Source organism: Pseudophryne corroboree, chromosome 1 (assembly GCF_028390025.1).
Source record: "Pseudophryne corroboree isolate aPseCor3 chromosome 1, aPseCor3.hap2, whole genome shotgun sequence".
Lineage (NCBI taxonomy): Eukaryota > Metazoa > Chordata > Amphibia > Anura > Myobatrachidae > Pseudophryne > Pseudophryne corroboree.
In genome coordinates this window covers 1,097,807,683-1,097,829,727 of record NC_086444.1, presented here as the reverse complement: position 1 = coordinate 1,097,829,727, position 22,045 = coordinate 1,097,807,683, and the positions used below count along the sequence as shown (strand labels likewise).

Sequence of the window (22,045 nt, the reverse complement as noted above, 5' to 3'; positions counted from 1 at the left end):
ACTTGTAAAGGAGGAGTCAAGTTGGGATCTTCTAGACAAGCTCCTTCAAACCAAGACCTCATTCTTCCTGTGACTTTAGAGGCTACAGATGGTCTTCAGTCTGCATCTGCGTTAGTGGACTGTGGAGCCGCAGGAAACTTCATCACTCAAGCTGCGGTAGATAAGTTTCGTTTGCCTATCTGCGAACTCTCATATCCAGTCTACATCACTGCAGTAGATGGTAGCCGAATCTCCAAGGGGAATATCTCTCACCAAACCAGACCAGTGGTTCTGGGAGTCGGGTTCCTGCATTCTGAATTAATAAAGTTTTTAGTTATTCCTCAGGCAACCCAGGAGATCGTGTTGGGAATGCCCTGGCTCCAACTACATAATCCGCAGATTGATTGGTCTACGTTACAACTCACTTCCTGGGGTTCACATTGTCGCCAGTCCTGCTTAGCCCAAGTTTGTCCTGTCAAGTCTTCTGAAGTCAAAACCCAGTCAAATCTTCCTGCGGCTTACCAAGATTTCTCTGACGTCTTCAGTGAAAAGGCCGCTGATGTTCTGCCGCCCCATAGAGAGTGGGATTGCCCCATTGACCTCATTTCCGGCAAGAAACTACCAAGGGGGCGTACCTATCCGTTATCCGTTCCTGAAACTGAGGCGATGAGCGACTACATCAGGGAGAATTTACAGAAAGGATTTATCCGTCCCTCATCTTCACCCGCTGGTGCGGGCTTCTTCTTTGTTAAAAAAAAGGATGGAGGATTACGTCCATGCATTGACTACCGGGGTCTCAATGACATTACCATCAAAAACAGTTATCCATTACCACTCATCACTGAATTGTTTGATAGAGTTAAGGGAGCCCGCATCTTCACCAAGTTAGATCTCCGCGGTGCCTACAACCTCATCAGAATCCGTAGTGGTGACGAATGGAAGACAGCTTTTAATACTCGAGATGGTCATTACGAGTACCTGGTAATGCCATTCGGGTTGAGCAATGCCCCAGCAGTGTTCCAGCACTTTGTTAACGAAATCTTCCATGACGTTCTGTACAAATACCTCGTAGTTTACCTGGATGATATCCTCATCTTCTCCCAAGATCTCTCTTCTCATCGTTTGCAAGTCTGTGAGGTCCTCCGACGTCTTCGTGAGAACCGTCTCTACAGCAAATTATCCAAGTGTACCTTCGAAGTTCCCTTCATACCCTTCGTGGGGTATATAATTTCCGGATCGGATCTCCAGATGGACCCGACAAAGTTGGAAGCCATTGCCAATTGGTCCTTTCCAAGTAGTCTCAAGTCTATTCAGCGATTCCTGGGATTCGCCAATTATTATAGGAAGTTTATCCGAGGATTTTCAACTCTCATCGCTCCTATTACCAACTTAACTCGGAAAGGGGCAGATCATTCCAACTGGTCAGAAGAAGCTTTAGCGGCATTTCAAAAGATCAAGCTGGCCTTTATGTCTGCTCCAGTTCTGTCTCAACCGGATGTAAACAAGCCATTTGAGTTGGAGGTGGATGCCTCCACAGTAGGAGTTGGAGCTGTTCTCTCCCAGAAGGGAACTGATGGGAAGATTCACCCTTGTGGATTTTATTCTCGTAAATTCCTCCCTGCAGAAGCTAACTATTCCATTGGAGATCAAGAACTACTAGCGATCAAGCTGACCCTTGAGGAATGGAGGTATCTCCTGGAAGGGGCCAAATTTCCATTCAACATCTATACGGATCATAAAAATCTGCTTTATTTGAAGGCAGCCCAGTGCCTCAATCCTCGCCAGTCCCGGTGGGCTATGTTCTTCTCTCGTTTTAACTTTAAGCTTAATTTCCGCCCAGGTTCTCAGAATATCAAGGCAGACGCTTTATCCCGATCTATGGAGTCCGAAGAGGAGACGTCCGACTCGGTTCCACATTCCATCCTGAGTCCAGTGGTATTTGCTTCGTCTCAAGTTTCTCCTGCTCCACCTCCTGGTAAGACTTTTGTTTCCCCAGAACTCCGTTCCAAGTTGCTGTCTTGGGCTCATCAGTCCAAATTCACTGGGCATCCTGGTGTCCTGAAAACTTTCAAGTTCCTCTCTGAGACATACTGGTGGCCGAAGATGAAAGTTGACATCAAAGATTTCGTGGCATCTTGCCCGAAGTGTGCGCAGCACAAGACTCCTCGACAATCTCCAGCAGGTCAGTTACAACCATTATCTGTTCCCAGCCGTCCCTGGTCACACTTGTCCATGGATTTCATCTCTGACCTTCCCTCTTCTCAAGGATTCAATACCATCTGGTTTGTGGTTGACAGGTTTACCAAAATGGCCCATTTTGTACCACTCCAGGGTCTTCCTTCCGCACCAAAGCTTGCCCAAATCTTCCTACGGGAGATTTTCCGCTTACATGGACTACCCACTGAAATTATATCTGACCGTGGAGTTCAGTTTGTGGCAAGATTTTGGAGAGCCCTTTGTTCTGCCATGCAAGTCAACCTCAAGTTTTCGTCAGCCTACCACCCTCAGACGAATGGGCAGACGGAGAGGGTAAACCAAGAGTTAGAAACCTTTTTAAGACTTTATGTTTCGTCTTCTCAAGATGACTGGTTGGACCTGCTCCCATGGGCTGAATTTGCCCACAATTTCCGCTACCATACTGCTACAGAAACAACTCCGTTCTTTGCTGTATATGGACAACATCCCCGTGTTCCAGATTTTCAAGAACTTCCTCACATTGATGTTCCTGCTGCCACTGCTGTCTTGAGTCAGTTCTCTTCAACCTGGAGGAAGATTCATGCTTCTCTCAAGAAGGCTTCTAGCCGGTATAAGTTCTTTGCTGACCGCAAAAGACGTGCAGTTCCTAGCCTGAAACCTGGTGACAAGGTTTGGCTTTCCACCCGGAACCTCCGTCTTAGAGTCCCGTCGATGAAATTTGCACCACGTTTCATCGGTCCCTTTTCCATCGAAAGAGTCATCAGTCCTGTGGCCTACAAGCTCAAGTTACCACCTTCTCTACGAATACCTAATGCCTTTCATGTCTCTCTCCTCAGACCGTTAGTCCTGAATCGCTTCCAAAGAGCTCTTCCAGTCGGCCCCAAAGTGCGAACTCAGCGGGGCGTGGAGTTCGAGATAGAGAAGATTCTGGATTCCCGTTGCCGGTACGGTCGTCTACAATACCTTATCGACCGGTCCGGTTATGGTCCTGAGGAGAGAAGTTGGGTGAATTCGTCAGATGTCCATGCTCCAAGGTTGGTCCGTGTCTTCCACAGAACTCATCCTTCCAAGCCACGTGGGTGTTCAGTGCCCACCCATAAAGGAGGGGGTACTGTCAGGAATTGACTCACCACAGCCACATCTGTCCGTCGGTGCGGACTCCGTCCGGGGTCCCTACATTCTGCTGTCGTCCGCTCCTCTGCCGCCAGACGTCATCCTGGGCCTAGGAATGCTCCTGTAACAGCGGGTGTGTGAGCACGCCGCGTTCCCGCCGGGCCGCGGCATGGGCGCCGCCATGACAGTCTCCATAGGTCAGAGTACGGCGGCCAATCCTGAGCTTGGCCGCACCTCCTTTTCCCACTCCAACCAATGTCTGCACACCAGGGGGTATATCAGGAGCTGCAGGGTGAGCCTGTGGTTGTCCTGAACTTTGTGTCACTCCTGCGACCCATGTGCCTGGATTCTCCGTGTTCCTGGTTACCTTCCTGGATCCTCCGTGTTCCTGGTTACCTACCTGTTCCTCCGTGTTCCTGGTTACCTTCCTACATCTCCGTGGAACTACAAGCATCAGCAACCCCTGCATCTGTATTTGGCTCCACACCTAACTACAACCGCAGTGTGCTTCAGCCTCTGCAGTAGAGACTCTCTCCAGGTGCATTCCATTACCTCACCTGTGAAGCAGCTTGCTAGCTGCCTGTGCTTAACGAACTGCTCTGTAAACTTCCACCTGAGTCTCCTGCATCTGCTACCAGGTTTGCTACATATTTATTACCATCTCTGCTGGCTCCACGTTTTAAGCCATTCTGGTTCTCACACCAGTGAACTTATCCATCATTACCATTTCCTCCATAGACTCTCAGCTTCCAAGCTGCACCATTTCCATTGCATACTTTTTATTGTTTATTCCTGCACGTTATTCTGCTGTCTTATTGTGTGAACTTTTATGTTAATAAAACACCATTGCGCTGATGCGCAGAAACCCAACCCAGCCTCCTCACTTCTTCCATCCTACCTCCACTGACCCACTAGCGCCCCCTCCGGGGACACAAGCAAAACCGAACCTGACATAAAGGATCTTACCTTGATAAAGGCTAGAGAGAATGTTAAGATTGTTAATGGGGAACCTGTGGTACCAGGTGACAGGGTTACGTATCCCCACATGGCCATCTGTAATGAGCTCTCGTACCACAATGTCAAAAAGGGTGAGGATGTGGTGGTAGTTCCCCAGCCTTATCGGAGAACGGTACTAGATTTAGCTCATAGTCACGTTACAGCAGGACATTTAGGGGCAGAAAAAACCACTGAAAGAGTTTTACAAAGGTTCTTTTGGCCAGGGGTTTATAAAGAAGTGTCTGAATATTGTTCTTCCTGTCCTGAATGCCAGTATCATGCCCCTAGACCCCATTCCAGGAGCCCACTAGTTCCCATGCCTATTATAGAGGTACCGTTTGACAGAATAGCCATGGATCTCGTGGGGCCCTTGTTAAAGTCCGCTCGGGGCCATCAGTATATCCTGGTAATTATGGACTATGCCACTCGATATCCTAAAGCTGCCCCTTTATGCACTATCACAACCAAGGCGATAGCTAGGGAGCTGGTGCAGGTTTTTAGTAGAGTGGGAATACCAAAAGAAATTTTGACTGACCAAGGTACTCCATTTATGTCAAGGATCATGAAAGAATTGTGCAAATTATTTAAGGTCACTCACCTCAGGACGTCCATCTACCATCCCCAAACTGATGGGTTGGTGTAAAAGGTTTAATAAAACATTAAAAAGTATGTTAAAAAAGGTTGCTGATAGAGATGGGAAAAACTGGGATTGTTTGTTGCCCTACTAATTAATGGCCATCAGAGAAGTTCCTCAGTCCTCTACGGGGTTTTCTCCATTTGATTTGTTGTATGGTAGACACCCCAGAGGGCTGTTGGACATTGCCAAAGAGACGTGGGAAGGACAGCCCAGTCCTTATAGAAGCATTATTGAACATGTAACACAAATGCAAGATAGTATTGCAGCCGTGGTACCTATTGTCAGAGAGCACATGGAACAGGCCCAAAGTGCTCAACAGAGGGTATATAACCGGAGTGCCAAGATACGGGAATTTGCTCCCGGAGATAGAGTTCTTGTTTTGGTACCCACTGTGGAAAGCAAGTTCCTAGCTAAATGGTAGGGTCCATTTGAGATTAGGGAAAAAGTGAATGAGGTTAATTACAAAGTATACCAACCAGGAAAGAGAAAACCCGAACAAATCTACCATGTTAACTTAATCAAACCCTGGAAAGATAGGTTGTCTCTGTCAGTGGAGCCTTGCCCTTCAGTGTCTTCACCTCGGTTGCTTCCCACCGTAAAGGTGTCAGAGACATTATCAGCTGATCAGAACAATCAGGTTAAAGAATTTCTCATCCAAAATAGGGAGATATTTTCAGAGCTGCCTGGCCGAACAACCATAATAAAACATGACATTGTCACAGAACCAGGGGACAGGGTCCATTTAAAGCCATATAGGATTCCTGAAGCTCAGCGAGAAGCTGTTTCTAAAGAAGTTAAAACCATGTTAGAACTGAGAGTCAGAGGAATCTAACAGTCAGTGGTCCAGTCCCATAGTTCTCATACCGAAGCCAGACGGTAGCATACGCTTCTGTAATGACTTTCATAAGTTAAATGAGGTGTCCAAATTTGACGCATACCCCATGCCCCGTGTGGATGAGCTTATAGAAGGGCTGGGAACAGCCAGGTTTCTCACCACGTTGGACCTGACCAAAGGTTACTGGCAAATACCTTTAACTGATAGCGCAAAAGAAAAAACAGCCTTTTCGGTTCCGGAGGGGCTGTACCAGTATAAGATGTTACCCTTTGGGTTGCATGGGGCTCCAGCAACCTTTCAACGGGCGATGGATAAAATTTTGAGGCCCCATAGAAAATATGCAGTTGCCTATTTGGATGATGTGGTAATTCACAGTACGGACTGGGGGTCACATTTGGTTAAAGTACAAGCAGTACTGGACTCAATCAGAGAGGCAGGGTTAACTGCTAACCCAAAGAAGTGCTGCCTCGCAATGGAGGAGGTTTAATACTTAGGCTTCACTATAGGTAGAGGTCTGATTAGGCCCCAATTGAATAAAATTGATGCTATTTAAAACTGGCCTCGTCCAGTGAATAAAAAACAGTTAGGGCTTTTTTGGGAATAACTGGGTACTATAGACGGTTTATTCCCAATTTTGCGACCACAGCAGTGCCGTTGTCAGACCTTACCAAAGGGAAGCAGTCAAATATGGTGAAATGGAACCCTGATGCAGAAAAAGCGTTCCAAGCATTAAAAGTGGCTTTGTGTTCACAACCTGTATTGATAACACCAGAATTTTCAAAAGAATTTGTTGTACAGACAGATGCCTCAGAGGTAGGGATAGGGGCTGTGTTGTCCCAAATCAGAGATTGGGACGAACACCCTATCATTTATTTGAGTAGGAAACTCAATGAGCATGAAAAAAGGTATGCCATTGTGGAAAAGGAGGCTTTAGCCATTAAGTGGGTACTGGATACCTTGAGATATTACCTCTTGGGTAGACAATTCAGACTAGTGACAGATCACGCCCCTTTAAAATGGATGTATCTAAATAGAGGTTAGAATGCTCGGGTAACTAGATGGTTTCTAGCATTGCAGGATTTTAAGTTTACTGTTGAACATAGACCGGGTACACAATTGGCCATCTTCTGTTTGGGGGCTACAAGTGTTCCGGCCCCTAGGTCGAAACAGGGGAGGGGGATATGTGACAAGAACACTGGAATAGTGTTTGAGGGCAGGTATGTTTGTCCCAGGTTCTTGTCTTACATGTATTAGAAAAATGAAAACTTCTAGGAAAATGTTTTGTTTTGTCAGAACCTTTTCAGTTTATTGGAAAAGCTGGATAAGGGCCCTGAAAGAGAGATAGGGCAAGTTCCAGACATTGGGCCCAGTTCGGGTCTTTGGCCTCACAGAAGGCTAATCAGGGGTTTCAGCTGTGCAAGAGTATTATAGGGCTGCGGCCTGATCTGTGTGTGCAGACTGCCTGAGGAGACTGGAGGATCTCTGAAGAGAGAAACATGCTTCTTTATGCAAGTGAGCCATACAGGGTTTACTGGAGAACTCTGTGTTTTTGTTTAGTGATAGTTAGGAACGTCCTGTGTTTAGTTAGTGCCGGACAGGCAAGGTATTTTCTTTTGATGTTTGTTTTATTTTCTGCTTAATAAAACTGGTCGTGGCCAGTTGCACCACACACTGGACTTGTGCGATTCCTTAGCTGCTGCTTGCTGCCATTTACCCCAGGAAACGGCACCTTGTTCCCTTACAGCGTTACAATATATATATATATATATATATATATATATATATATAAACAGTTCTTAGTGGCAGCACTCACACACAGTGCGTTACTGGTCCGGTGCCCTCCTTGACTCCGCACTTAGCCACGGGTCCAATACAGCCAAAACGATGCAGGCGGCACTCGGAATATACTGCACAGCACAAGCAGGTTAAGTAATAACGTTTCGAAGTTGAATCACCTCTTCATCAGATTACAAACATAGAGCACAAAACACATACCTTTATAGCATCTCCCCACAACTTGCACTGCGCTCGGTCACAGGTCCGGCCGGAAACGCCCAATGATCACGTCACCGAGCCGAGCCGCAACACCTGAGCACTGAATACACCCACAATAAACCCACTAATAAGTAACCAAAAATTAAAATATATACAGATAAAAACATCAGTATATAATACAGACATGACATAAGAACATATACAAGTATTGTGGACAAAAATGGCACAATGAATCAGTCCTCTATATCAATATCTACATAGATAGAAAAATAAAATAAAAATAAAGGTATCATCACAGTGAACCTAAATAATGACATGTATATTACTATTGAATTAAATAACATTACCTATAGCCCCTTTTCTCATAGAAAGCAACAAAGTCCTAGCGTCTCATTGAGGCCCTTTGGGGCCAGAGTTTGAAGTTCAAAAATCCAATGGGATTCTTTCCTAAGTAAGCGAGCAGACCTGTCACCTCCTCGAAGTCTCTCTGGCTCATGATCTATGATCATATACTTGAGAGTAGTTACACTATGATGCGCTTGAGCAAAGTGCCGGGCAACAGGTTGATCGCTATTCCCAGACAAAAGGGCATTCCTACTTGCTAATTTATGGTTGGCCATACATTTCCTCAAAGTGCGATCAGTTTTGCCAACATAGCAAAGCCCGCATGGGCACGTGATGAGGTAAATAATAAATCTAGTGGTACAAGTAACCCGATGATGGATCTAGTATTTCCGTCCACTATGAGGATGAGAAAAACATGAGCCCGTAGTCAGAGAGCGGCATGTGGTGCAGTTAAGGCACCGAAAGCAACCCTTTCTAAGTGACATGAAATTTTGTTCACTATGTGCCGTATCATAGATCATGAGCCAGAGAGACTTCGAGGAGGTGACAGGTCTGCTCGCTTACTTAGGAAAGAATCCCGTTAGATTTTTGAACTTCAAACTCTGGCCCCAAAGGGCCTCAATGAGACGTTAGGACTCTGTTGCTTTCTATGAGAAAAGGGGCTATAGGTAATGTTATTTAATTCAATAGTAATATACATGTCATTATTTAGGTTCACTGTGATGATACCTTTATTTTTTTATTTTTTTATATCTATGTAGATATTGATATAGAGGACTGATTCATTGTGCCATTTTTGTCCACAATACTTGTATATGTTCTTATGTCATTTCTGTATTATATACTGATGTTTTTATCTGTATATATTTTAATTTTTGGTTACTTATTAGTGGGTTTATTGTGGGTGTATTCAGTGCTCAGGTGTTGCGGCTCGGCTCGGTGACGTCATCAGTGGGCGTTTCCGGACGGAAATGTGACCGAGCGCAGTGTACGTTGTGGGGAGATGCTATAAAGGTATGTGTTTTGTGCTCTATGTTTGTAATCTGATGAAAAGGTGATTCAACTTCGAAACGTTATTACTTAACCTGCTTGTGCTGTGCAGTATATTCCGAGTGCCGCCTGCATCGTTTTGGCTGTATTGGACCCGTGGCTAAGTGCGGAGTCATGGAGGGCACCGGACCAGTAACGCACTGTGTGTGAGTGCTGCCACTAAGAACTGTTTGTATTATACCTTTTGCTCTGCAGGGAGTAGAGGGTATGTGGCTTTAGCACCCTGTTATATTGGATATTTCTTTCCACCTTGCAGCTGCGGATTCTTTTGATCAGTCCATTATGGCTGATGTGAGTGTGCCGCCGAGCACTATTAATGTGGACACTGTGAATTTAGCCTTTTTGGCTCAGGGCACTACCTTGACCTTTTCGAAAAGTGAGGCTGAGGCTATATTGTTTGGACAGGCTATGCATGATGAGGAGGATGCACAGTCAGTAGATGTACTTTATAAAGAGTGGCTGAAGCTGAAACAAAAAGAAATAGTCTATTTGTACCATGGAATCACTCTTAGTGATTATCATAAGGAGAAACGTATTCCCCATGGATTTCGAGTACGCAATGCGCCCACGATTGGCAGACACAATACTGCTTTCTGTAAACGTTGGATTGCAGTGCTCAATAAATGCAGCTTCGATTTGTTACTTCTTGTTATTGAGGAGTCAGCCCGGGAACTGGCTGTAGCTCGTGATAAGATACAGATTTTTGAGACTAAGTTCAAAACCATTATTGCAAATGACTCTAAATGTAATTGTAAGGTGTTCCTGTTAGCTATTGATATTATCACTAGTCAATGTGTTGAATGACTATTCCTCAATGACCACACTAAGATTTGTCAGTTAGAGAAACATTATCACATAATAATATATATATTCACACACTCAAACGCATAAAGATAGTACTTTTATTTTACAGCAGCCGCTGATTCCAGCAAATCTCCGTCTTGAGCTGTGTCAAACTGAATTCAGGATTATTGTTATCACATACCATAAATGCATACAGTTTTTGTTACAAAGCATAAAGAATATCATACTTGACACACGTTCGTATAATGCATTACTATATAAGTTCTAACAACTCTATTAATCTTAAATACTTCTCAGTAGTGTCTACACTGCGCAGTGATTAGTGGCCATAGCGTTGGTGCACATGAAGTCTTTTAAAGGTTAAGCTGAAGTACATTTTATGGAGAACTTTTATAGATCCCTGATGTTAACTGTGATACGCTCCGATTCAGTGACTCTCAATATGGATCAAGTCTGTTTAAGCAGAAATGGAGTTGAGATTTTACTAGCTGTACTGTATCTTTAGGTTATTCGCATATGCTGGCCTTTAGTCATCTGTAACACCTTCTGTGTCACTGCACTGAGTTAACGTTTAGTTAAGGTGACTAAGAGTGAAATATTAATTTGCCTTCTCTCTTTTTCTATTACTGTAGCTTCCGGAAGAAGTGTCTATGTCTGAGGTAAGTATCTTTCCAGAAGCAATTAAGATAGTAACTTGTAACTATTTCTTATTAACTTTTTACTTCTTGTCAGGAATTAACTGTTGGCTGCTGCTTTAAGTAACAAAACTTTCCTAGTGTCACTTATGGAAAGGACAAAATACTATATTATAACTGAGTATAATCCTTCCTTTTCTTATAATCAGCTACAAATGGACAGTCTGAGGTAATGCTGAGCTTTTTCTCTTCAGTGTGGGTACTATGTGACAGTTAAATAGTTTCTGCTGTGGCACTGGGGCTATTTTCCCTTCAGTATGAGGCTGTCCTGTGTCATTAATTCCTTAGGCCCACCTTTACCCTTATAAGGGAGAACCAAATCCGCCTCCTCCACTCCCCAACGGTGTCACTCACTGTTCCGGCCACAGCCCACCTCTGAGCGGGTTGGATAGGACAGGCTTTGCTACCTCCCGCTGGGCGTCACTCAGCCTCGCTTGACCGCCTCCGCCTCCGGCAGCCACTCTCGTTCACTGCCGCCGTCTGCACTCCCACAGTCACTGCTGCCCGACAGGGACACACCGGAGCCGCCAATAAGGTACTGCTACCGCCTTCTCCGTGGTCCGGTCTTTGCAGCTAATCCGTTGCTCTTGCTGCGCAGCTCTGGTCCTGCTCTCTGCCTCCTCAGACTTTCTCCAACGGCTCTCCTCCAGTCCCCTTTTATCTCTTTTCTCCTCGGGACCCGGATCAGTCCCGCCAAAGGTTCCCTGCACGAGCTGGTTACTCCGTTAAGGAGCCTCGTGCCAGCCACCCCCCACACCTTGATATGCAGTGGGGCAGTCGACTATACCTGACCTAGGGTGACAGCATCACCTGCTCTCTGGCAGGGGCGTTTGTTCACACTTGCCTCTTTCCATCAAAGTATTGACAATAAATATACCAATATCCTTCTGTTATCCCTATCTACATTGAACATATGTATTAACATTATACATTATGCTTTCACAACTCATTGTTCACACAGAGGATTAAGCAAAGGGCTACATTCAGGTCTTATCAGGTTATTACATACATCCCCGCTTAAATTATGCATGTCCTCATGCATTTCTTTACATTTACTGTAACAATTTCAACAAATACTTAAAGGAACAAAATTTTAACTTAAACAGATAAAATCTTAATGTATCTTTTTGCCCTTACTAAGTACCCAAGCTTTATAATAAACCATTAACATTGGTATCTAATAGGTAAAATTCCCTTGTTGCTTCTTTTTGATCTTCTTAATTCTACTGGAGACCTGACCACCGTGTGATCGTATTTCGCTAGTGTATCTGGTAGTATCGAGGGAAAATCTGCAACAATGTCATTTTTTTCCTCTGTAATTTCAGATAGTACTGTTTTCGGGCCAGGAAGATCTCTTTCCACAGCAGGCATTCCTATGCTGGGCAATACTGGCCAACACCAACTTAACATGCCCATCGGGTCACTGATTTCAGTATCGGTGAATGGACTAGAGATCTCGGCTTTATCTTGCTGTTTCTCACCATCATATGGGGACAAGTTTAAACAGCGCTTTAATTGATTCCTATGGATTACTAAAGAAGACTGGCCTTTATCTTTGGAGATCCGGTACGTTTCTACGTTGGAGTGTGGGATTTCAATAATTAAATAAGGCACTGCCTCCCAGTGACTATCAAGTTTACTGATACGCTGATTTTTTCTTCGCCATACCATGTCACCCACTTTCAACGGCTCTGCATGGGCTGTCTCGTTATAGTGTTCAGCTTGATACTGTCGTACATCCCCCATTCTTTGATCCACAATGTTCTGCGCGGTCTTCAATCTCTGCCTATGTTCCTTCACCCAATTACTCTGTGGAATCACTTCCTGAACGATGGCGGGAGGCAGATCCAATTTTACATCTACGGGTAACCTTCCTTCTCGCCCAAAGAGTAAGTAGTAGGGGGTAAATCCAGTGGAACTATGTTCTGCGTTGTTATAGAGGAATGTAAGCTCTGGTAGCAGGGTAGGCCACTCTTGACGTTCTGGTGACGGAATAGCCCTCAACATATTAATTAAGGTTTGATTCATTCTCTCACATAACCCGTTACCCTGAGGGTGATAAGCAGTTGTCCGTAACTTTTTACATCCGTACAAGTCACACAGTTCCTTAAACAATTTGGACTCAAATGCAGGACCTTGATCCGTCAAGATGTTTTCCGGGTACCCGTAGGGCCGTACAAATGCTCTCCACAAGAGTTCCGCTGTCGTTTTCGCTGTCAAATCCCTTACCGGTAGAGCTACAGCGAACTTGGTGTAATGGTCAATCATGGTGATAGCGTATTGGTATCCTGTTCGACTAGTTTCCAATTTCACATGGTCAATGGCCAGTATTTCCAACGGATAATGACTAATGATAGGATGGAGGGGTGCTCTTTGAGTAGAAGAGGTTTGCTTCCGCATAACGCAATTTTTACAGTTCATACACCACTCCTCAACGTCTTGTCTCATATTAGGCCAAAAGAAACGTTTTCTCAAATGCGCCTCTACTTTCTGAGTGCTGAAATGTCCAGATTGGTCATGGTACTCGTGTAGGAGGAAATGCTTTCTTGCCGATGGTATCACAATTTGAGTAATGGGACGGTGTGTTTTTGGGTGAACACTACTGCGGATGATGAGCCCTTTCCGAATTCTAAAATGTTCTCTCTGTCTCCAGAGCTTGAGAAGTTCTGGTGCAGCATTCAGTCTCTCTTCCCTGGTCATTGTCTTTCCTTCAAGTAAAAGAGTTTTCAATTGCTCCAGCACAGGGCTCTCCTTTTGGATTTGCCTCCATTTTTCTTCCGGTTCATTTTCCAACACAACTTGCTTTTTGAACTTAGATGTACTGGTAGTTCTGGTAGATAAAACTGGTTGGCATGTTAACATAGCATGAAAAGCTGGCATTTCTACTTCTTCCCATCCTTCTTCATGAACTCTATGGTCTGTTTCTTTGGGTACTCTCGACAAGGCATCAGCATTCACATTACTTTTACCGCTTCGATATTTGATGGTAAATTGGAAATTGGCCAATCTAGAAGCCCAACGTTGCTCTAATGCTCCCAATTGAGCTGTTGATAAGTGAGCTAACGGATTGTTGTCAGTGAAGGCTATAAAGGGAGTAGCAGCCAAGTAATTTTTAAATTTTTCTGTGACTGCCCAGACTAGCGCCAAAAATTCTAATTTAAAGGCGCTATAGTTGGCGTCATTACGCTCAGTTTTCTTTAAGCTTCGACTAGCGTACGCAATGACTCGTTCTTTCCCATCTTGATTCTGAGATAGTACTGCTCCAAGGCCTTGATTACTGGCATCCGTGTAAAGATGGAAAGGCTGACTATAATCAGGGTATGCCAGTATAGGCGTCTGGGTCAATAGGTTTTTCAATTTTTCAAATGCGACTTGTTGAGTCTGGGTCCAGTTTATTCTCATGTTCCTCCCACGTGGGTTCTTAGACATTCCTCTAAGTAATTCATGCAAAGGGGCCGCCACATGAGCAAACTTCTCAACAAATCTTCTGTAGTATCCGACAAACCCAAGAAATTGTCGTACTTCTTTGATGGTACTTGGAATAGGCCAATCCTGTACAGCAACAATTTTCTCTGGATCAGGAATAATACCCTCGGCACTCACAATATGTCCCAGGTATTGTACACTTGTTTTTAGTAAATGACACTTGGATGGCTTTACCTTGAGGCCATACTCAGCAAGTCGCTGAAAGACATACTGAAGGTGTTGCAAATGTTCTTCATAGGTCTTGGAGTAAATGATAATATCATCTAGATATAACAGTACCATTTCAAAGTTTTTATGACCAAGGCAATGTTCCATGACTCTTTGAAAGGTCCCTGGGGCATTGCAAAGTCCAAACGGCATGCGCTCAAATTCATATAATCCCATAGGCGTGGTAAAAGCTGTCTTCTCTCGATCGCCCGGAGCCATCTGAACTTGCCAATACCCGCTGGTTAAGTCAAGAGTTGAGAAAAAGGTGGCTGATTTTAGAGCTGCTAATGACTCTTCAATACGTGGTAGCGGGTAGGCATCCTTATGAGTTACTTGATTCAATTTTCTATAGTCCACACAAAAGCGGAGAGTGCCATCTTTCTTTCGGACCAAGACGATCGGGGCTGCCCATGGACTATAACTCTCACAAATTACCCCAGAAGCTTCCATCTCCTCTAGCATCTTGCGCACAGGTTGATATAAAGCCGGAGCAAGTGGACGGTACCGTTCTTTAATAGGTGGGGTATTTCCGGTTGGAATATAATGGCAAATACGATCTACCTTCCCGAAATCCGATGCACTCTTGCTGAAAGTGGCAGTATTCTCTTGCACTACACGCAAAACTCCAGATCTTAATTCCTCTGGAGTGCTCTCATCTCCAATCTGGAGCTCCTGCCACCAGTTAGATTGATCTTTGCTCTTCTCAATTTCTTGGAAACAGGGGTTTACTTGAGCCTGCAGAGAGGGTACTTCTATCACATCTTGAAATGTGACCAAAGATAACTTGGCTATAACTTGATGACGATACACCTTAATAGAATGGTCATGGGGATTAAGGATCCTCACTGGCGTTCTTCCTCCTTCTACAGTTACTAAGGTCCGTGCAACGACTATATCATTCCGGGTGGAAACAGGGCAAGGTTCCACAATCGCATTATAATTGCATCCTTGTGGCCCACACTTGGCTTTTCCCCAAACTATAGTTTCTGAATTGGGTTGTAAAATAATAGGTCTGCGATCTATAGTCTTTACTTTGCCCACCTCACCACTGAGACTAACAAATTGTTGTTGCCCCTGTATGATTTTGATGGTCCGATGCAGAGCCCTTTGGCAAGCAGATGGCGCATGAGTTAGCTCCCTCTGGAGGGCTGCAATTAGCTCAGTCGGACATAGTTGCAATATGTTCATCCCTACAATAATGGGAGGTACTGTAGGATCTTTTACATTCGTGATGAGACATCCCTGCCCTACTAGTTGGGCCTGCCCAATCTGAAAGTCCAGTTCACAGTATCCCTGACAGGAGATACTTAACCCGTTACTGGCAACCAGCCGCAGCCAAGTTGGGGGAGGTGGTAACAGCTCCAATCTTCCCCAATACTGATGGAAAACATCTTCTTGGATGGTTGTTACTTGAGAACCAGTGTCTAAAGTGGCTGGTACTTGGACCCCATTGATCCAGATGTTAAGAACGGGGAGCTGCCCTATGTATCTAGGGCACCATTCTTCGGGTGTAGGACCTATTCCGCTTGATCTCCCCGAGGGTTGGTCTCTGGCCTCGGGGCATTGGCGTTTAAAGACTCCTCTTGAGAGCATACTCTTTCCACATGGCCACTTCTATTACATCTTCGACAGATGGGACGGCCTTGTGAGTCAAATCTGTCGGTTGGTCTACGGCCTCTTCTCTCAGGCGGTTCCCACCAATCTTCTCCTGTTCCTCTACGGTCTCGGCGCCAGGTTGATCCGGTTCGGCCTGATGGAACGTGTTTGGCGAGCCTCTGCAGCTCTCGGTTCATATTAGCCATCCCCACCGTCAACTCTTCCATTTGTCCTTTTAATATAAGAACCGTGTCAGCATTTGGGGTTTGCATACCCTGCATGGGATTTTTCTGTAGGTTTGTGACTTCTGTAGATGTACGACTAGAAGCACCCGTTTCACCGAATCGCTCTTGATAACCGGATAACTCAGGAAAAGCCACTACCTTGGGTTGTGTTGGGCCTATTACTTTAATAGCCGCTTCTTTAAAATCCAAAAAGGAGGCTGTAGCTTTCTGCATTCTCAGGAGTTTCAATTGAGTTCGAACGTTCTCACAATTCGCCCCATCGATAAATTGATTTACTAAAGTCTCATCCACCTCCCTTATTTCTGCATTATCTATTTCTTGTATATCTCGTAATGCTTCCTGCAGACTCAATGCGAAGTCTCGCAATGACTCCCAAGGTTGCTGCTTGCGGGAATAGAAACGGGATTTTAATTCTGAAAGGGTACTGATATCAAAAATAGTTGCCAGCCGTTGAAATACTTGCTCCACTGTCTTTCGTTCATCCAAAGGCCAAGACAAGACTTCCCGTAAGGCTGACCCCTTCAATTGACCGACTAAAATCTCCACCTGTTGAAGATTGGTTAATGTGTAAAGTCTGAAGATAGCTTGTAATTTTCTTTTAAATTCAATGAATGTACTTGAATCTTTCCCACTTGTATCCCCCGATCCCGCATACGCGGGTAACCACAGAGCCCCAAAATAATAAGGGAGGGTAATGGGGTTTATATTGGTCATGGTTGTTGAGGTGCTTGTTGTGCTAGATGTACTTGTCGTGTCTGCACTTGTCGCACTTGTTGTCGCTATACTGGGTGTTTGCTCGTTGTCTGACATTTTCTTTGTTCGCAATCCTGTTCGTGGGACGCCAAATTTTGTAAGGTGTTCCTGTTAGCTATTGATATTATCACTAGTCAATGTGTTGAATGACTATTCCTCAATGACCACACTAAGATTTGTCAGTTAGAGAAACATTATCACATAATAATATATATATTCACACACTCAAACGCATAAAGATAGTACTTTTATTTTACAGCAGCCGCTGATTCCAGCAAATCTCCGTCTTGAGCTGTGTCAAACTGAATTCAGGATTATTGTTATCACATACCATAAATGCATACAGTTTTTGTTACAAAGCATAAAGAATATCATACTTGACACACGTTCGTATAATGCATTACTATATAAGTTCTAACAACTCTATTAATCTTAAATACTTCTCAGTAGTGTCTACACTGCGCAGTGATTAGTGGCCATAGCGTTGGTGCACATGAAGTCTTTTAAAGGTTAAGCTGAAGTACATTTTATGGAGAACTTTTGTAGATCCCTGATGTTAACTGTGATACGCTCCGATTCAGTGACTCTCAATATGGATCAAGTCTGTTTAAGCAGAAATGGAGTTGAGATTTTACTAGCTGTACTGTATCTTTAGGTTATTCGCATATGCTGGCCTTTAGTCATCTGTAACACCTTCTGTGTCACTGCACTGAGTTAACGTTTAGTTAAGGTGACTAAGAGTGAAATATTAATTTGCCTTCTCTCTTTTTCTATTACTGTAGCTTCCGGAAGAAGTGTCTATGTCTGAGGTAAGTATCTTTCCAGAAGCAATTAAGATAGTAACTTGTAACTATTTCTTATTAACTTTTTACTTCTTGTCAGGAATTAACTGTTGGCTGCTGCTTTAAGTAACAAAACTTTCCTAGTGTCACTTATGGAAAGGACAAAATACTATATTATAACTGAGTATAATCCTTCCTTTTCTTATAATCAGCTACAAATGGACAGTCTGAGGTAATGCTGAGCTTTTTCTCTTCAGTGTGGGTACTATGTGACAGTTAAATAGTTTCTGCTGTGGCACTGGGGCTATTTTCCCTTCAGTATGAGGCTGTCCTGTGTCATTAATTCCTTAGGCCCACCTTTACCCTTATAAGGGAGAACCAAATCCGCCTCCTCCACTCCCCAACGGTGTCACTCACTGTTCCGGCCACAGCCCACCTCTGAGCGGGTTGGATAGGACAGGCTTTGCTACCTCCCGCTGGGCGTCACTCAGCCTCGCTTGACCGCCTCCGCCTCCGGCAGCCACTCTCGTTCACTGCCGCCGTCTGCACTCCCACAGTCACTGCTGCCCGACAGGGACACACCGGAGCCGCCAATAAGGTACTGCTACCGCCTTCTCCGTGGTCCGGTCTTTGCAGCTAATCCGTTGCTCTTGCTGCGCAGCTCTGGTCCTGCTCTCTGCCTCCTCAGACTTTCTCCAACGGCTCTCCTCCAGTCCCCTTTTATCTCTTTTCTCCTCGGGACCCGGATCAGTCCCGCCAAAGGTTCCCTGCACGAGCTGGTTACTCCGTTAAGGAGCCTCGTGCCAGCCACCCCCCACACCTTGATATGCAGTGGGGCAGTCGACTATACCTGACCTAGGGTGACAGCATCACCTGCTCTCTGGCAGGGGCGTTTGTTCACACTTGCCTCTTTCCATCAAAGTATTGACAATAAATATACCAATATCCTTCTGTTATCCCTATCTACATTGAACATATGTATTAACATTATACATTATGCTTTCACAACTCATTGTTCACACAGAGGATTAAGCAAAGGGCTACATTCAGGTCTTATCAGGTTATTACATAATTGGTTGGAGAAATTAGAGGGACAGGTTACTGCCTATCGTTGAGACCTGATACAGTTCAAGCGCCAGAAACTTGTTAAAGTGAATGAGGACTATGCCCAGAACCGTGTGTACCTTTGGGCCTGTGGTACACGCAATGAGAGACAGCGTTACTACAGGCAACGTAATTACAAACAACTCTGGCAATCTGACTCCTCTGGTGAGGTAACCACACATAGTGACTCTGATGGCGGTCCTGACCCTGCATTATCTTCATCACGATCCCCTTTAGGGGTACGTACCCGCCGTGTTGGCGGAGGCAGAGGAGGTGGACGTGCAGAGGAGGACAATGCATGAGGACGCGGCAGGGGTAGGGTGGGCAGACCACCCCTGCATCGGAAGAAATAGTATTTAATCTGTCATCGCACCAATGATCTACTACTGAGATGAATGTGTTAAGTAAGGGCTTGTCTTTTGTCCCCACTGTTCGGTTTCAACCTATGCAGTGGGAAATTGAAAAATATAAAATCAATCGTCAATTAAAATTGCATGAGCACTTTAGAGGCTCTAGAGCCACTGTGGGGCCTGATATGCGTGAGATATTGCCTAAACAATTGGTGAAATTACAGGGTAAGAGTAGATTTGAACCTATCTCTAGTAATGCTTCTATCAGGACTTTTGGTAGATTGCTGGATCACACTGTAGCTACAGATATTGTTTCTTCTGCTAAAGGTAATACTGTCTGTCATAATAACTTGAATAAATCTGAGTTTCAGGCACTTAAAGATCTTGCCAGTTATTCTGATATCACAATACGCTCCACCAATAAAGGCGGGGGCATTGTGATACAGGACTTACATGAGTTAAGAAATGAACTACAGAGACAACTTAGTGACAGTAGGGTATATAGATTACTACCAGGTGATCCCACTAGGACATTTTCTCAATTACTTACTGAACAATTGCAGTTGGCAGTGGACAATAACATAATTTCTAGTGTGTTAATGAAGGCTCTTATTACCGATCATCCTGTGGTACCAATCCTTTATTCCCTACCTAAAATCCACAAGAGCTTGGTTAACCCACCAGGTCGGCCTATCATCGCTGCCCGTGATGGTTTGTTCCAGAAGGCAGCGACTTACATTGATACATTATTGCAACCTTGCATAGTTAACAATGAACGATATTTACTTGATACTACTTCGTTTATTAATTGCATTAGGTTGTTGGGTAATATCCATACTAGTAGCGTTTTGTGCAGTGTGGATATTTCCAGCCTTTATACTGTCATCCCTAATAATATGGGTTTGGCAGCTGTTCGCAAGCTACTCACTGATAATAGTGCATACTCTGGACCTGATGTTAATTTTGTGGTGAATTTACTCGAATTGATTTTGACACACAACTATTTGTTGTTTGGTGTGCGATGGAGTCCCCTGTGGCCCCATCGTACGCTAATGCATATATGTTTTGTGCTGAAAAAGAGATATTTTTTGACAGTTGTGTGTCTGAATCGATTCTAGTATACAAACGATATATAGATGATCTCTTTATTATCTGGCTTAAGACTGAGGAAGAATTTGCTTCATTTATTGAGAAACACAATAATTCTGATCACCCAATTACGTTCACTTGCATCACCAGTAAGGAATGTGTCAATTATCTCGATGTATCAGTCTCTGTTCGTGATGGAGTGTTACACATGAATTATATCACAAACCCACAGATCGGAACACTTTACTACACTCAGAAAGCTTTCATCCCAAACCACTCAAGTACGGACTCCCGTACTCTCAGTTTTTACGGGCAGTACGTATCTGTAGTGATAAGACAGTAGCATGCAGGCATATTGATGAAATGGTGATCAAATTCAGTCAAAGGGGATAGCCCATGGAGACATTGTTGTTGGCTAAATCTAGAGCTTTGAGTATGGATAGAGAAACATTGTTAACAGGTAAACGTAAGAAACATGAGAGTGACCGATTGCCTTGGGTAAATAATTTTAATACATACAGTCAGTCCATTTCTAGAACAACTAAAACCCTATGGCCTATTGTAAGCACGGACAAGGATTTAAGTCTGAGTACTATGTCCATTATGCTTACATACACGAGAGGAAAAAATATTAGGGACTGGGTCATGAGAACTGATATTACCGGGCTTCATACGGCACATAGTGAACAAAATTTCATGTCACTTAGAAAGGGTTGCTTTCGGTGCCTTAACTGCACCACATGCCGCTCTCTGACTACGGGCTCATGTTTTTCTCATCCTCATAGTGGACGGAAATACTAGATCCATCATCGGGTTACTTGTACCACTAGATTTATTATTTAACTCATCACGTGCCCATGCGGGCTTTGGTATGTTGGCAAAACTGATCGCACTTTGAGGGAATGTATGGCCAACCATAAATTAGCAATTAGGAATGCCCTTTTGTCTGGGAATAGCGATCAACCTGTTGCCCGGCACTTTGCTCAGGCCCATTATAGTGTAACTACTCTCAAGTATATGATCATAGATCATGAGCCAGAGAGCCAGAGAGACTTCGAGGAGGTGACAGGTCTGCTCGCTTACTTAGGAAAGAATCCCATTGGATTTTTGAACTTCAAACTCTGGCCCCAAAGGGCCTCAATGAGACGCTAGGACTTTGTTGCTTTCTATGAGAAAAGGGGCTATAGGTAATGTTATTTAATTCAATAGTAATATACATGTCATTATTTAGGTTCACTGTGATGATTCCTTTATTTTTTTTATTGTGCCATTTTTGTCCACAATACTTGTATATGTTCTTATGTCATGTCTGTATTATATACTGATGTTTTTATCTGTATATGTTTTGATTTTTGGTTACTTATTAGTGGGTTTATTGTTGGTGCATTCAGTGCTCAGGTGTTGCGGCTCGGCTCGGTGACGTCATCAGTGGGCGTTTCTGGCCGGATCTGTGACCGAGCGCAGTGCACATTGTGGGGAGATGCTATAAAGGTATGTGTTTTGTGCTCTATGTTTGTAATTTGATGAAAAGGTGATTAAACTTCGAAACGTTATTACTTAACCTGCTTGTGCTGTGCAGTATATTCCGAGTGCCGCCTGCATCGTTTTGGCTATATATACACACACACACACACACACACACACACACACACACACACACACACACACACACACACACACACACACACACACACTGTATATATTAATATATTGTGTATATTTGTTAGGACTATTCCAGAGAAGACATAAAATTATCCGTCAGTTAATGCAATATTAAACCTAACATTC

The 22,045-nt window shown here is 44.0% G+C and overlaps 1 protein-coding gene across 1 annotated transcript in view; it reads left to right on the top strand.

Annotated features, from left to right (window-relative positions):
- Positions 1–22,045, top strand: part of LOC135050554 (uncharacterized) — a 1,514,661-nt gene that overhangs the window by 19,204 nt on the left and 1,473,412 nt on the right. Inside the window, exons 4-5 of the mRNA XM_063957025.1 lie at positions 10,583–10,609; positions 17,715–17,741. Of these exons, the coding sequence (XP_063813095.1) occupies positions 10,583–10,609; positions 17,715–17,741 (54 nt within the window). The remainder of the gene's footprint in view (positions 1–10,582; positions 10,610–17,714; positions 17,742–22,045) is intronic.